General features: G+C 39.8%; 1 protein-coding gene across 1 annotated transcript in view; it reads right to left on the minus strand.

The window, feature by feature from the left end:
* MTMR7 (myotubularin related protein 7) overlaps window positions 1-12280 on the minus strand; it is a 56231-nt gene extending 43951 nt beyond the window's left edge. The window contains exons 1-2 of the mRNA XM_047091923.1: window positions 12179-12280; window positions 2497-2625 (exon numbers count right to left, since the gene is read on the minus strand). Of these exons, the coding sequence (XP_046947879.1) occupies window positions 2497-2625; window positions 12179-12265 (216 nt within the window). The 5' untranslated portion in view covers window positions 12266-12280. The remainder of the gene's footprint in view (window positions 1-2496; window positions 2626-12178) is intronic.
* Window positions 12281-14055: the final 1775 nt, after the last annotated feature.

Consider the following 14055-nt stretch of genomic DNA (forward strand, 5'->3'; position numbering starts at 1 on the left):
CTAAATACAAGAAATCAATTATTTTAAACTATAACTGATGGCTGTTATGATTCATTTTCAAGCCTGGAGATCAAAGAATGAATGGCACACAAGAGCAGCAATGGAACAATGAGAATCTGAGGTCAGCAGGTGAAGAGGCTGGCCTCTGAGCTCTAATTGCTAAAACTTCTAACCCATTCTGAGACAGCACACACTTGCCCTTTGCAATACTCACAGTGACCAAAAAAAAAAAAAATTCCTTTTCTCAAGAATGTCAAAACAGAAGGAAAGGCAGTAGGATGGATACTATGCTCACTTTAAATTTTTTAAATGTTTTTATTTATTTTTGAGAGAGAGTGAGCGGGGGAGGGGCAGAGAGAGGGGGAGTCAGAATCTGAAGCAGGCACCAGGGTCTGAACTGTCAGCACAGAGCCCAACACAGGACTTGAACTCATGAACCATTAGATCATGACCTGAGCCGAAGTCGGACGCTCAACCCATTGAGCCACCTAGGCGCCTCTAGGCTCACTTTTTAAATACCCAGCCCAGGGGCACCTGGGTGGCTCAGTCAGTTAGGCGGCCGACTTCGGCTCAGGTCATGATCTCGCAGTCCGTGAGTTCAAGCCCCGCGTCGGGCTCTGTGCTGACAGCTCAGAGCCTGGAGCCTGTTTCAGATTCTGTGTCTCCCTCTCTCTGACCCTCCCCCGTTCATGCTCTGTCTCTCTCTGTCTCAAAAATAAATAAACGTTAAAAAAAATTTTATAAAAAAAAGTAATAAATAGCCAGCCCACCCTTACCTCTAAACAACAATCAACGAATAAAAGATCCTCCCTCTCTTACTTCTTTACGAATGGATGCTCCAAAAAGTGCCAATGCTACTGGTATCCTAATTTCAAATACGATGTCATGAAATTCCCTATTCATTCCATCATGGTTTTTTTTAAAGAAATTCCTATCTTTATTTGACTTTCAGTACCTGTTCCAGTTCTGTGTAGGCTCAAATATAGTTGGAGTCAAGTAATACAGAACATTAATACTATCGTTGCCTTTTTTAGACCCCATTTCAGAGCAGTGAGTTTAACGAAAAATAAGACCATTTATATCCTTCCAATTAATGGAAATTACACTGCTAAATGAATATTTTCCTCCAAAGCAGGCGACACAGAAGGCTGTATGCTTACCCTGAAGAAGATGGCATTGTTCATGGTATTTTTGGAAACCTCCTTCTAGAATCAGACACAGCACCTACCCGACCCCCCTGCCCATCGGTACATGCATGTGCATACACACTCACAGACATCTGTTATAATTATTTATGGCTATTAATTTGGCTTTCAATCAACAACTATAACATCTAGCTTGAAAACCAAACTTTTCACCTGGCTAAGGTCAAGTAATTCCTGAAATGTGTGGCAAGGGCCATTGTGGACTCCTGTTTTTGTTTTCCTGTCCTTCATAGAAATGGAACAAGTTTTAGTTGTTTCCACGGTTACCCTTAAGACTGAATTTTCTCGCCTGCCCTGTGCAGTTCATCACTTCTGTGAGCAGAAGTCTCATGGCAGTTTCTGGAGGCTTCCTCGGAAAGCTGTGAGGGCTCATTAGCCCTCCTCCACCTGCTGCTGTGTGGAAGTGATGGCTGCTACTAAGTCATCTACTATGTCCCTCAATTTGCGCCAAAGACTTGGAAAGGCAGAGCAGAAGGGTGCAAGGAGCTTGGGTCCCTGCGGGCTGAGTAGTGGAGAACAGGATTCCAGGCCTGGACTGCCCACCTCTGCAGTGTTATGTGAGAGAAAAAAAAGTTCTATCTTGTTTAATGCAGCGTTTACTTAGAGTCTCTGTTAGCTGCAGACAAATCGAATCCTAGCTTTTATAAACAATATTTTAAAAATAAAACCCATTCTCAAAAAGAAGGTGCCATGGATTCCAGGAGCTTTTCTAAAGCAGGTGTTTCGAAGGATCTCCAGCACTGTTGGAATAAGCACAGAGCTGTCCGAGGTGACCACTTAGAAAAGGACAGGTTGGGGCGCCTGGGTGGCTCAGTTGGTTGAGCATCCGACTTCAGCTCAGGTCATGATCTTGTGGTCTGAGTTCAAGCCCCACATCGGGCTCTGTGTTGACAGCTCAGAGCCTGGAGCCTGGTTCAGATTCTGAGCCTCCCACTCTCTCTGCCCCTCCCCTGCTCAAGCTCTGTCTCTCTCTGTCTCAAAAATAAATTAAAACATTAACAAAAAATTTTTTTAATTAAAAAAAAGGATAGGAACTCACTTGAATGATTACATTTAACTGTTTTCTGATTGTATCCCCATTACTTTATTATCAAATAAACATGAAAGGTCGACTTCTACATAAGGTAAGAGTTCAAGCATAGTTGTGTTGTGTCATGCCACATACAGCAATATCCACATCCCTTTAAGAACCCAAACACACACGCACACAGCAGAACACTGCTAGAGAGTGCCTGTTTATGATAAAACAAGAAAAGCAAAGCATAAAACAAAAGCATGCCTTGAGACTTACGTGGTTATCTCTATAGTAGTAAGAAAGGGCAGGAAATCGCCGTCTGCTCCGGAATTTGGAACTCCCCACGATGATGTGTGCTGTGGCCGATTTGGGAACATACAGTTCAGTAGGGTAAGAATCACAAACCTGTCACGGAAAACACAAGGGGAATTTTTAGGCAATCCAGTAATGCTTTGTGAACTGCCACAAGAAATTCCATTCAGCATACTTATACATTGCGCGTATACGTTTTCTTAACCGAGTTACCAACAGCTACTTCGGAGAAATGAAGAGCTGGTGACTCCATGAAATCCTCACAAAGAGAAGCAAACACTCTTTAGCAACCTGTCCTTGTGCACTGCCCGTTCTGTCTACGGGCACTGCGAGCAGCAAGACAGGGACAGGTGGGCATTTCTCACCTCAAGAAGGGACAAATTGTAATTCGGCATCCTGGGAGCTGAAAACAATTTCGCTGCCTGTTTGAGTGAAAGATAGCCTGACAGTGGGAGGCAAGCACCAGGGGTGAGCCCCCGGGGCCATTTCTCTGTCCCAAGCACACAACATGTGCACTCCTGCCTCCAAGAAAGCAGTCCAGCCAGTGTCCTCCCTAGAAACTTCTTCCGTTGGGTTTTCCCAAATCTCCTCCATTCTCGAGGGACAACCCAACTCCACCTCCTTCAAGAAATTTCCTCCCTGCACTTCCAGCTCAGGTAACTCTCTAGATCTGACTTGGTACCACACAATTTAACAGCTTTATTTCTGTTTCTTACATGTTGATTTTACAGATGGTAAGAAATGATTTTATTCTTTCTGCCCATCACTAGTGGTGATTCCCACAGTGTAAACTCTGGAGCCTTGGAATGATCTTGTGATTCAGTCAGAATCAGCATTTCAGAACATAGCTGCAATTTGCCAATTTCATGACCTTCAGGAATGTCAAACTACACTGACCTCTGAAACTGATGACACACAGAAATAATACCCGACAGGTCGATGTAAGGATCAACTCAGGTAACACCCACGACAAAGCACTTTATAAACCACTAGGTCTAACAAAAATGTTAGAGGTAGCAACAGTAATCGCTGACGTGTGGCTCAGTATGTATTTCGCTTTGACATCAGCCAGTCGATCTTTTTTCAATGTGAAGATCGCCTAGATGGCATTTCCCTGGATTTTGCCAAAGTGGCTGCTATTTTCCAGAAGTCAAGCACCTTCTTCTTGGTCATTTCAAGAGTCCTCAAAGAGCAGTAACAACAGGGAAATGCATTAGCTGCCTGTCCTTGGTCTACCTCCAGCTCACACTCACTCCTCTACAAAGATGGAACTGAAGGCAACAGAAACCCACCCCAAGCAAGAGCCAAGCCTCCTCTCCACAGCTCATGAAAATCATCCTGTGATGGTACCTCCCCACCCCGACCTGCCTCCACTGTCTTTGTTACCAGACTGGTGCACGACAGTGAGCAGGAGATAAAAGGACCACAAAAGTGACATTCTCAGGCTCCAAGTGTAATTTCACCATTGAGCCAAAGACATTTCAGGGAAGATTATTAAAGACTTCAGAGACTTCAAGGCTCCAGCACTGACACTCCGGAGGAAATCCCGTACCGGGAACACTGATACTCTGGAGGAAAATCTTGCCCCAAGAATAGATGGTCCAACCTAGCTGGACGCAGAGGGTTCTTACTGGAATTACCACCACAAGACACTACACCCTCCTCCCCATGCAAATCTGGCATCTACACCTCTCTTCAGTCAGTCGGCTAGAATGTCACTAGACAGGACACACCCGCTAGCTTGAAGTTCAAGAGACATGTAATCGTTGTACCAGACTTACAACATTTCCTTAAAATAAGTTTTAAAAAGGAAATTGGGAGGTTTTCAGTAAGGCGGGAATCACCTACTTTCTTCACTATACAACACTAAGGAATTGCAAAGTTATGATTAAATTAAATAAGGAAGTAATAGGTGAGATTTCTCAACATGCCTATTACACACAGGCTTTCTGAGTAACAAAGAGGTGAGCTAGGAACCGTGGAGCTCCTGTCAGGTCCTCTTGTGGCCTCCCACAGCCAAAGGATGCCCAGCTTGTGTCACGCTGGAGCCTTTATGTGCACCATACCTGGTGTAGGACCAAAGGAGAGATAAACACCCAGAACTCACTGTCCTTAATACTCCTGGACCCAATCTACTTAGGGACCTGACCATTTGCTATCCACTCCGGGTCCTCTTTCTTCACCAGAAGAGCAGGAAAAACTTTCCTGCCCTTTAAGAAGACCTGGGCCCTCCCTCACCACAGTGAAGGCAACGTAGACCTTTTTGGTTAGCATGAGCAAACACCAAGAGCTTAACACCTCAACCCAGTCGGTGGTGGTCATGGCCTCCCCTCTAGGGACACACCAATGCCATTTACAGGGGCTCCTGCTTCCCCCAGAGTACTGAGTCGAGGTGAAAAAGAGTTCAAGGTTAAGAACTGAAATATGGACATTCTGATAAGCTCTTGCATGGGAAGCTCTAAGAGAAGCTAAAATACCTTTGGAAAAAAGTCAGACTTGTGGTGTCTATTAGCTCAGGTTTCAAGATACAAATTCTTAACCAAGGTGGAAAAAAAAGTGAATCCACCCTGCGTTCATGAAAGCAGATGGCACTTTCACGGAGAAATTTAAAAAACAGTCATGGATAGCACTGACCACTCTCACTTTTGCAATAAGCTCACGCAGTCATAGTAAAAATTCTGACAATGAATAATGCACAGCATGGTGCAATTTAGGCTACCAAATTCTGAAACTAATCAATGCATGTCCCCAAATTTTGTCTGGTTTGGAAAATTATGTAGGAAAATTCAGAGAGAATGGGAGTTCAGAAAAGTACAAAAAGCTTTTCTTCTGAATTTTCTTTCTTTACATTAGCTGCTTAGGCCAATGAAGGCAGAATAAGTTAAAATCATTTCTGCGTACTTTTTTTTTTATTAATAAGGAAATGATTTTTTTTGTCCTCCACTAAATAAATTAGCCTGCCAAGAGTGCCTGCCTATCTTGGTTTTTCAGCCTTGCCCAGAAAATCTCTTTGGATAGTTGTTTCACTCATTCAACTAGTTTAAAAATATATATATTTGACATATACCATTGTGTAATTTAAGGTGTACACATGTTAATTTGATACATTTATATACAGTAATATGACTGCCACTGTAGTGATAATCAGCGCCTCTATCACGTTACATGAATATCATTTCTTTTCAGTGGTTGGGATTATTAAGTTCTAGTCTCTTACTTAGCAACTTTGATGATTATAGTACAATGTTGTTGATGATTTTAGTATGATATTGTTGTCTACTGAATACTTAATACGTGCCAGGCATTATGTTAGGTGCTGGGGCAGTAATGAATAACAAAAGAGCTACTGGCTTCAAGGACTTCGCATTCCCAGGAAAGCTGATCTCTTTTGACCCAGTTATAATCTTGCAGTAAATTCATTTACCATTGCAAGGTAGTATCCACCTGAGATGCCATCCGAGATGTCTTGATTAGACCTCTGTATCTATGGAGGACCACTCAGCTGAGCACTTTGGAGAGTTAGTTGCCAGAGCCTTGTATCGATATAGACAGCTTTCTTCTTAAACATTTAGTATCTAAAATTTATTTCAAGGAATTTATGATATAATATTAGGGGAAAAGGAGGGTGTGAGTTGCCTAAAACAATTTACATATAATATAATAAAATAATATGTAGCACACAAAATACAGCTGTAGAAAATGGAAATCGACAAGATTGTAAATTACTGGTTCCTACTATATTTTAAATTTTATTCCAAGAGAAACAGGTTAAAATTTTAACCTAAGTAGTGAACGATAATTCTTTTATTTAAGAAAGACAATTTCAGGAGTTACGTACAAAGGGAAATCTTCACTTTGAGAGTTAGACTATCACAGGCAAGTCTTATAAAGAGAACTCATAGGAATGATGACAGAGTTGATGATGAGGATGATGGTGGTGGTGGTGGTAATGAGTCTCAAAACATCACACACACAGAAAAGGGCGACACAGGTTCTGAACCTGTTTCTTTCTAAGAAGAAAGACATAACTCTTGTAAAAGAAGGGAGGAAGAAGTAAACATTTTCTCAACTATGAGGTGAAAACAAAGTAATGCATGATGCCACAACTTTCTCAATGGACTGTGAGTCAGAAAGTTTTTGAATCAACTTTTATTATATTTCTAAGTTGGTAATAGAGAAGGGCACATCGTCTTTCTCACTATTTCCATCATATTAGTAAAATCAGAAAATCCCCTAGGTTTTCACCTTTTCTGCTTCAACACAATCTTTTGGTTGTTAGTTTGGGTTTGCTGCATGTTACTTTTGAAAAGAAATGTTGACTAACTCATGTTTTGCAGTCTCCACATGTAGGACATAAGTGACTAAATATGAGTCATGTTTGTGCTACTAGTTCTAGAAGGAAATCTCTTCAAAAATAGGAAGTACTTGTGTCTCCAAGAAAATATTATTCCACAAGATGCAGCCTAGATTCATTTTCTTCCTCACTCAAGGGCGTGTCATATTTTTGAAAAATTTCAAAAGGTACCCAATTTTCTTTACTAAACTTGGATTTTCCTCCCTTTCATTTCAAGGCTAAAAATCCACTGCCACATATTTCATAATGATGGAGACAAAGAAGCCCCAAATGTCTACTCACGGTGTAAGATTATGGTTGTTAGATTTAAATGTAATTATGAAGAAAATTCAGAATCACGTATCCATTCTATCCCAAATAATCTATAAATTCATGACATCAGAAGAATTATGTGGAAGGAACTGACCTCTACAACATCAAAATTTACTAGAAAACCATAATAACCATAATTAATATAAATGTAATTATGGATATTATACAGCATCAAACTGGGATAGAGTTTAGCAAGTAGGCCAGGATTTAAAAAAAAAAAAAAACACACAACAACAATATGCTGAAACATGAAACAAAATAGTAAACACTGACAATTCAAAACTTCTGAGGACCCAACGATTCCCCAGGAATAGTACGTAAAAATGTCTCCTGAGAGGAGATATTTGTAACAGCTATAAATGTTAACATATGTCTTTTCAATAAGAAAAAGACAAATAATCTTATGGAAAAAAAGGATCAAAAATAACAAACAGGCAAGTCATAGAGAGCCAACGTGAATTGCCAATGAATATAAGGTCAAACTTGTCAGTGATGTGGAAGATGGAAGTAAAACCACACTGATATCAACTTCACACCAATAACACTGGCATTTTTTTAATTTAATTTTTTGATTAATAATTTCACATAGTTAAAAACATGAAACAATACAAAAAAGGTGCATATCCTTGTGTTCTGTTCACCCCATTCCCACCTATTCTCCAGGTTATCATTTTGGGGCAATTGCATACATACAAATATATATTCTTATTTTTCTCCCTCTTTTTCAGATAATAGATGTCACACTATATTTAATGCTTTTTTTAAAAGATTTTATTTTTTAAGTAATCTCTACACCCAGAGTGGGCCTTGAAGTTATAACCCCAGAATTAAGAGTCACACACTCCACTGACTGAGCCAGCCAGGTGCTTCTCTGCCTTGCTTTTTTGAAACTAACAATATACTTTAATAATCTTTCCTTATTAGTACATGAATATCTTCCACATTTTTTAATGGTTACATACTAATTTAATTATATGGATAGAGCAAAAATTATTTAACTGGTCCTCTATTAAGAAATTTTAGTTTCTTCTAACATACGCTGTTACAAACAATGCCTGAATAAATCACCGTGTACATCATGTGTGTATGCTATTAACTCTTTACAATAAGTTCCCAAAAGTAATACTGCTAGATCCATGAGTAGGTGTATCGCCAAATAATGTCAATGCCAACTGTTGGTGAGTCTGTGGAGTAGTGAGAACTTGTATATCTTGCTATCAGGTCTGTTAACTCCACGTACACACTTTGGGAAAGAATTTGGCAATATCTAGTAATGTTAAAATCCACATACCCTCTAACTCAGAAATTCTACTCCTAGATGGAAACGCTCAACCATGAGTCATGTATTAGCCAGTTAACAGCTTTGTGATGATAAAACAAAAAGAGAAAGAGAGAGAAGGAGACAAGGATAAGAATAACTTTTAGAACTATGGTATATTTGTAAAATATAATATGATACAATAGTGAAAAATGAATGAATGACAGCTAAAGGTATCAACAGTTTCTGAACTTCTCTGGGTCTTGGACAGTTACTTAACTGGGCTATGCCTGAGTTTCTACATCTGCAACGCAGGGATACTAACAACACCTACCACATGGTACTGCTAACAGTTGTCAGGCTTTTTAGAACAGTGGCATGTGGTGACTATTACAGATGTGTTTATTAAATGAAATGAATCTCACAAATACAACGCTGAGCGAAATATCAAGTTTCAGTAAACGACATTCAGCACAATACCATGTGTAGAAAGCATAAAAAACACACAAAATAATACCACATATTACTACTTACAAATGTAGACACATTACACACAAACAAGGGAAGGATAACACCAGACTTCAGTCAGTGGCACTGGAGCAGGGGGTGATCCGGAGGGCACTTTAGAGAGGTTTAAGAGCATTCATCTATGTGTCTATTTTTGTCCCAGGACCATACTGTTTTTACTACTATGGCTAGCAATCAAATATATATATAGCTAATTATTACTATATTTATATAATAAACTATTGGAACTATACTAAAATAAAAAGCTTCTGCACAGCAAAGGAAACCACCAATAAAACAAACAATGGGAGAAGATATTTGCAAATAATATACATGATAAGAGGTTAATACCCCAAATATGTAAAAAATTTACCCAACTCAACACCAAAAAATCAAAATAATCCCAGGAAAAAAAAATGGGCATAGGACCTAAACAACTATTTTTTTCCAAAGAAGACACACAAATGGCCAGGAGACACATGAAAGGATGCTCAACATCACTAATCATCAAGAAAATGCAGCTCAAAACCACAACGGTATCATCTCACACCAGTCAGTATGGTTAGTATCAAGAAGACAAAAAATAACAAGTGTTGGCAAGGATGTAGAGAAAAGGGAACTTTCGTGCACTGTTGGTGAAAATGTAAATTGTTGCAGCCACTGTGGAAAACAGTATGCAAGTTTCTTAAAAAATTAAAAATAGAAATACCATACGACCCAGCAATCCTACTGCTGAGTATTTACCCAAAGAGAACAAAAACACTAATTCAAAAATACATACACATCCTTCTGTTCATTATAGCATTACTTACAATGGCCAAGATATGGAAGCAATTTGCGTCCATCAACAGATAAATGAATAGAATAAATGTGGTGTGTGTGTATACACACACACACACACACACACACACACACACAGAGGAATATTATTCAACCATAAAAATGAATGCGATCTTGCCATTTGTGACATAAATGAACCCAGAGGGCATTTTGCTAAGTAAAACACAAGTCACATAGGGAAGGACAAATACCACATCATTTCACTTATATGTGGAATATAAAAAACCAAACGAATGAACACACACATAGAAACAAACAAAAAACAGAAATAGACTCATAAATACAGAGAGCAAGCTGGTGGTTTCCAGAGGGGAGAGGTGGAAGGATGGGATAAATAGGTGAAAGGGATTAAGAGGAACAAATTTCCGGCTATAAAATAAATAAGTCACAGAGATGAAAAGTGCAGCAAAGGGAATATAGTCAACAATACTGTGGTAATGATGTGCGGTGACTATACTTACTGGGCTGGACATCACATAATGCGTACAATAGCCAAATGACTATGCTACACACCAAAAACTAGTATAACACTGTATGTCAATGATGCTTCAATAATAAAAAAATTTTTTTTCAACGTTTATTTATTTTTGGGACAGAGAGAGACAGAGCATGAACGGGGGAGGGGCAGAGAGAGAGGGAGACACAGAATCAGAAACAGGCTCCAGGCTCTGAGCCATCAGCCCAGAGCCTGACGCAGGGCTCGAACTCACGGACCGCGAGATCATGACCTGGCTGAAGTCGGACGCTTAACCGACTGCGCCACCCAGGCGCCCCAATAATAAAAATTTTTAAAAATGTAACCAATTAACAGGAGATAAGGTGTAAATGGCCAAGAAGCATATACAAATCTACAATCAAGAAATCAAAGCATGTCAGTTAAATTGAGAAATTGCTTGTCCCACTATCAAATTGTCAAGAAAATTGTTTAAGAATGAAACTCTTTCCCTGTGAGGGCACAAGAAATCAAGCCTTCTCATACACAGCTGCTGAGAATTTATATAAATCTGCAGTTCTTGCTGACAATGTGTACAAAAATTTGTGTAAAGTTTTTGACACAGAAATTTGACCTTTAGGAATCTGTCTTTAAAAAGAATTTTAACATGGGCAAAGATATAGCTACCAGGATGTTCTCACTATGTTATTTAAAATAGTGAAAAATAGGGGCGCCTGGGTGGCTCAGTCGGTTAAGCGGCCGACTTCGGCTCAGGTCATGATCTCGCGGTCCGTGAGTTCAAGCCCCGCGTCGGGCTCTGGGCTGACAGCTCAGGGCCTGGAGCCCATTTCAGATTCTGTGTCTCCCTCTCTCTCTGACCCTCCCCTGCTCATGCTCTGTCTCTCTCTGTCTCAAAAATAAATAAACATTAAAAAAAAATTTTTAAATAGTGAAAAATAATAATAATCTGTCTAAAAATTGGAGATTAGGTAGACAGAATATGACAGTCATACTACACAATTGTTATACGATGTTTTTAAATTATATAAAATATATTTATTGACAGGAAAATGCAATATGATGTGTGAGGAAAAGCAGAACACAACGCATGTGTTGTATGATTCCATTTGCATTACATACATTCGAACAGTTCCTTTTCCTATGTATTTTCCAATTTTAAATTATTCAATGCATTACTTATATAAGAAAGGACATTAAATTATGCAGATGAGAAAAAAATCTGAAGTAAAATTTTAAAACCTAACAAAAGAATGTGAGGGCAATGTTCTTTTTTTTTTTTTATAAATTCTCTGCAACATTCTTACGCTACTTTTATTACTTAAAATATTTAAAAACGTCATAGGGAAACCAACACTGATTTGTAAGCCCATCATTAGGGACAATACAGCATTGGTTCTGCCCCTTCTGCCTCCTTTCCTCTCCATAGGCCTTTCTGTAAACGTAGACACATCTCGCCACATTTCTCTAGGGAAGCCTCTTGGTGACCTTGTGTACCAATCAAGAGTTCAGTGAGTACAGAGAGGAGCTGGTGCCAGACTGCCATCAGAGTCTCTGTGACTTCCCCACTAATCACTCACCACACTATAAAAAGAGCTGACAGGAGAACTTGGCCCTGGCCTGCTCTCCCACCCACTGCCTGGCCATGAGGCCACTGGACTTCTCTGAGTTTCCATTTCCTCAAACATTAGGGGAAGGGTTTGTGTGTCGGGGGGTGGGGGAGGTCTCTAAGTTTCCAAACTTTTTGATTCCGGTGCAGGTAGGAAATGTAGCTGGTAATAACCAGGGGAGACTTGCAAATCTACAGATCTGTATCTACAAAGAGCTAAGAAATCAAAGGAGATTAAGTCAGTCATGCTAAGCCACGGGAATCAGGAGTTCACTTGGATTAAACATCTAGATTTCACTAGATGCCTGCACTCACTCGGTAGTCTCTATTCACATCGCTGAGCTGCCAATAATTATTAGGGAGGCCCATTCGCTTGTATTCTTCGCTGAGATCGATCAGCATCCAGCCCTGTTCTCTTTCTTCTTTATCCAGCTTGGGGTTGAATGAAAAGCAGTACAACTCCTCGTATTTCACTGCAAGAAAAGGGAGAATAAAGCCAAATGAAGCTAAGCCAAAACTAGAACCAAATCTCCCCAGAAGCAGTCTGTCTGGGCTAGAGTACATCAAGAAGCCAGTCCGGCTCCTGGCCCCTTGGGACACCCTCTCTGGGTAGGTACGCCCACCTCCTCCCGACAACACCATGAAGACCTTGGGACAAACCAACTCAACTTTGCAAACGCTTCTTTCCTTTCAGAAACAAGGACTTCTCCATTGTGTGCTTTCTTTAAAGTTTCTTTGGAAGGCAAACATATTCTCCAGACCATACAAGAAATGGAACTTAAAAATTAATTAAGAATGTATGTATCATTAGACATCAAGAACTCAGTTTGTTTATGTATATCGAGCTTGGATTTGGGACGGCTTCTCAGAGGTAGAGAGAGGCCCGGACCATTGCCATATTTTGATGCTCACAATATTCAAAAAAGAAACAGCAATTGAAAGGCTGTGGGATGTAGGGGCACCTGGGAGGCTCAGTCAGTTAAGTGTCTGACTGAGGCTCAGGTCATGATCTCACAGTTCGTGGGTTCAAGCCCCACATCGGACTCTGTGCTGACAGTTCAGAACCTGGAGTCTGATTCAGATTCTGTGTCTTCCTCTCTCTCTGCCCCTCCCCCACTCGTGCTCGCACACACTCTCTTTCTCTCTCTCTCAAAAATAAACATTAAAAAAAATTTAAAGAAAGGCTGTGTAATGTATTTAAGTGTTTGCCCGGAAAACATCTGAACTTTTAGCAAACACATCAATATCATAATTACAGTGCTCATACAAAATTCATAGGATTAATAAAAAAATCAATTCATAGTGTCAGGCACCCTGGTCATGAAGGGCAAATTTAAGGATGTACGACAAAACTCTCCTTTCAATTCTGCAAGGATGTCTTTGTCTTTATGTAACACCCTTTCTGCTTGTGAGCCCAAGCTCCACAGCCTTCCCCATTTAAAGCTAAAATTTGATTTTCTTGCTCCAGTCTCGCCCTGTTGAAAGAAGCATTTAGGCCAGTGCTACTCAACAGAAATGTAATGCAAGCCACATATGTCACTTAAATGCCCTTGAAACCACATTAAAAAACTAAAAAGAAACAATGAAATTAATTTTACTAATGTATTTTATTGGTAACCCAATATATGCAAATATTATTTTAATATGTGCGTAATATAGAACTTATTAATATTATATATATCTTGCTTCACAACGTCTTTGAAATTCCATGCTAGCTCCATGTCAAGTGCTCACTGGCCACATGCAGGTGCTGGCTACCATATTGGATAGTGCAGACCCACACATCGCTAGTAAAGAGAAATCATGGCTGATACTCACTAAACCTGTATTTCATTCCAGATTCTGTTCTTAACAAATGTGTTAACTTACAATGGGCCTCATTTTCCAGATGAGAAATCTGAGGCAAAAAGTGGTTAAGGAACATCCCCAGGGCCACAGAGCTAATAAATGGGGACTCTGGATTGAAATTAGGCAACCTGGCTGTAGAGTGCATTCTCCAAAGCACACGCACTGCCCGTCTAAGGCAGATCCTTCTCTCTTCTCCCCAGACGGACCACTTTTGTGTCTTTTCTTTCCTTGTTCCATCCTCTTAACCTTCCTCTTTTTTTCCAATAGCTTTTTTTTCTCCTCACAGTTTTCTGAGGTCCCCTCATTTATTCCTTAATCTGTTGATGACATTCAGATATGGATAA

The sequence above is a fragment of the Lynx rufus genome, unplaced genomic scaffold, assembly GCF_022079265.1.
Source record: "Lynx rufus isolate CCGP_SWC_20201006 ecotype Redwood Valley unplaced genomic scaffold, mLynRuf1.p SCAF_3, whole genome shotgun sequence".
Lineage (NCBI taxonomy): Eukaryota > Metazoa > Chordata > Mammalia > Carnivora > Felidae > Lynx > Lynx rufus.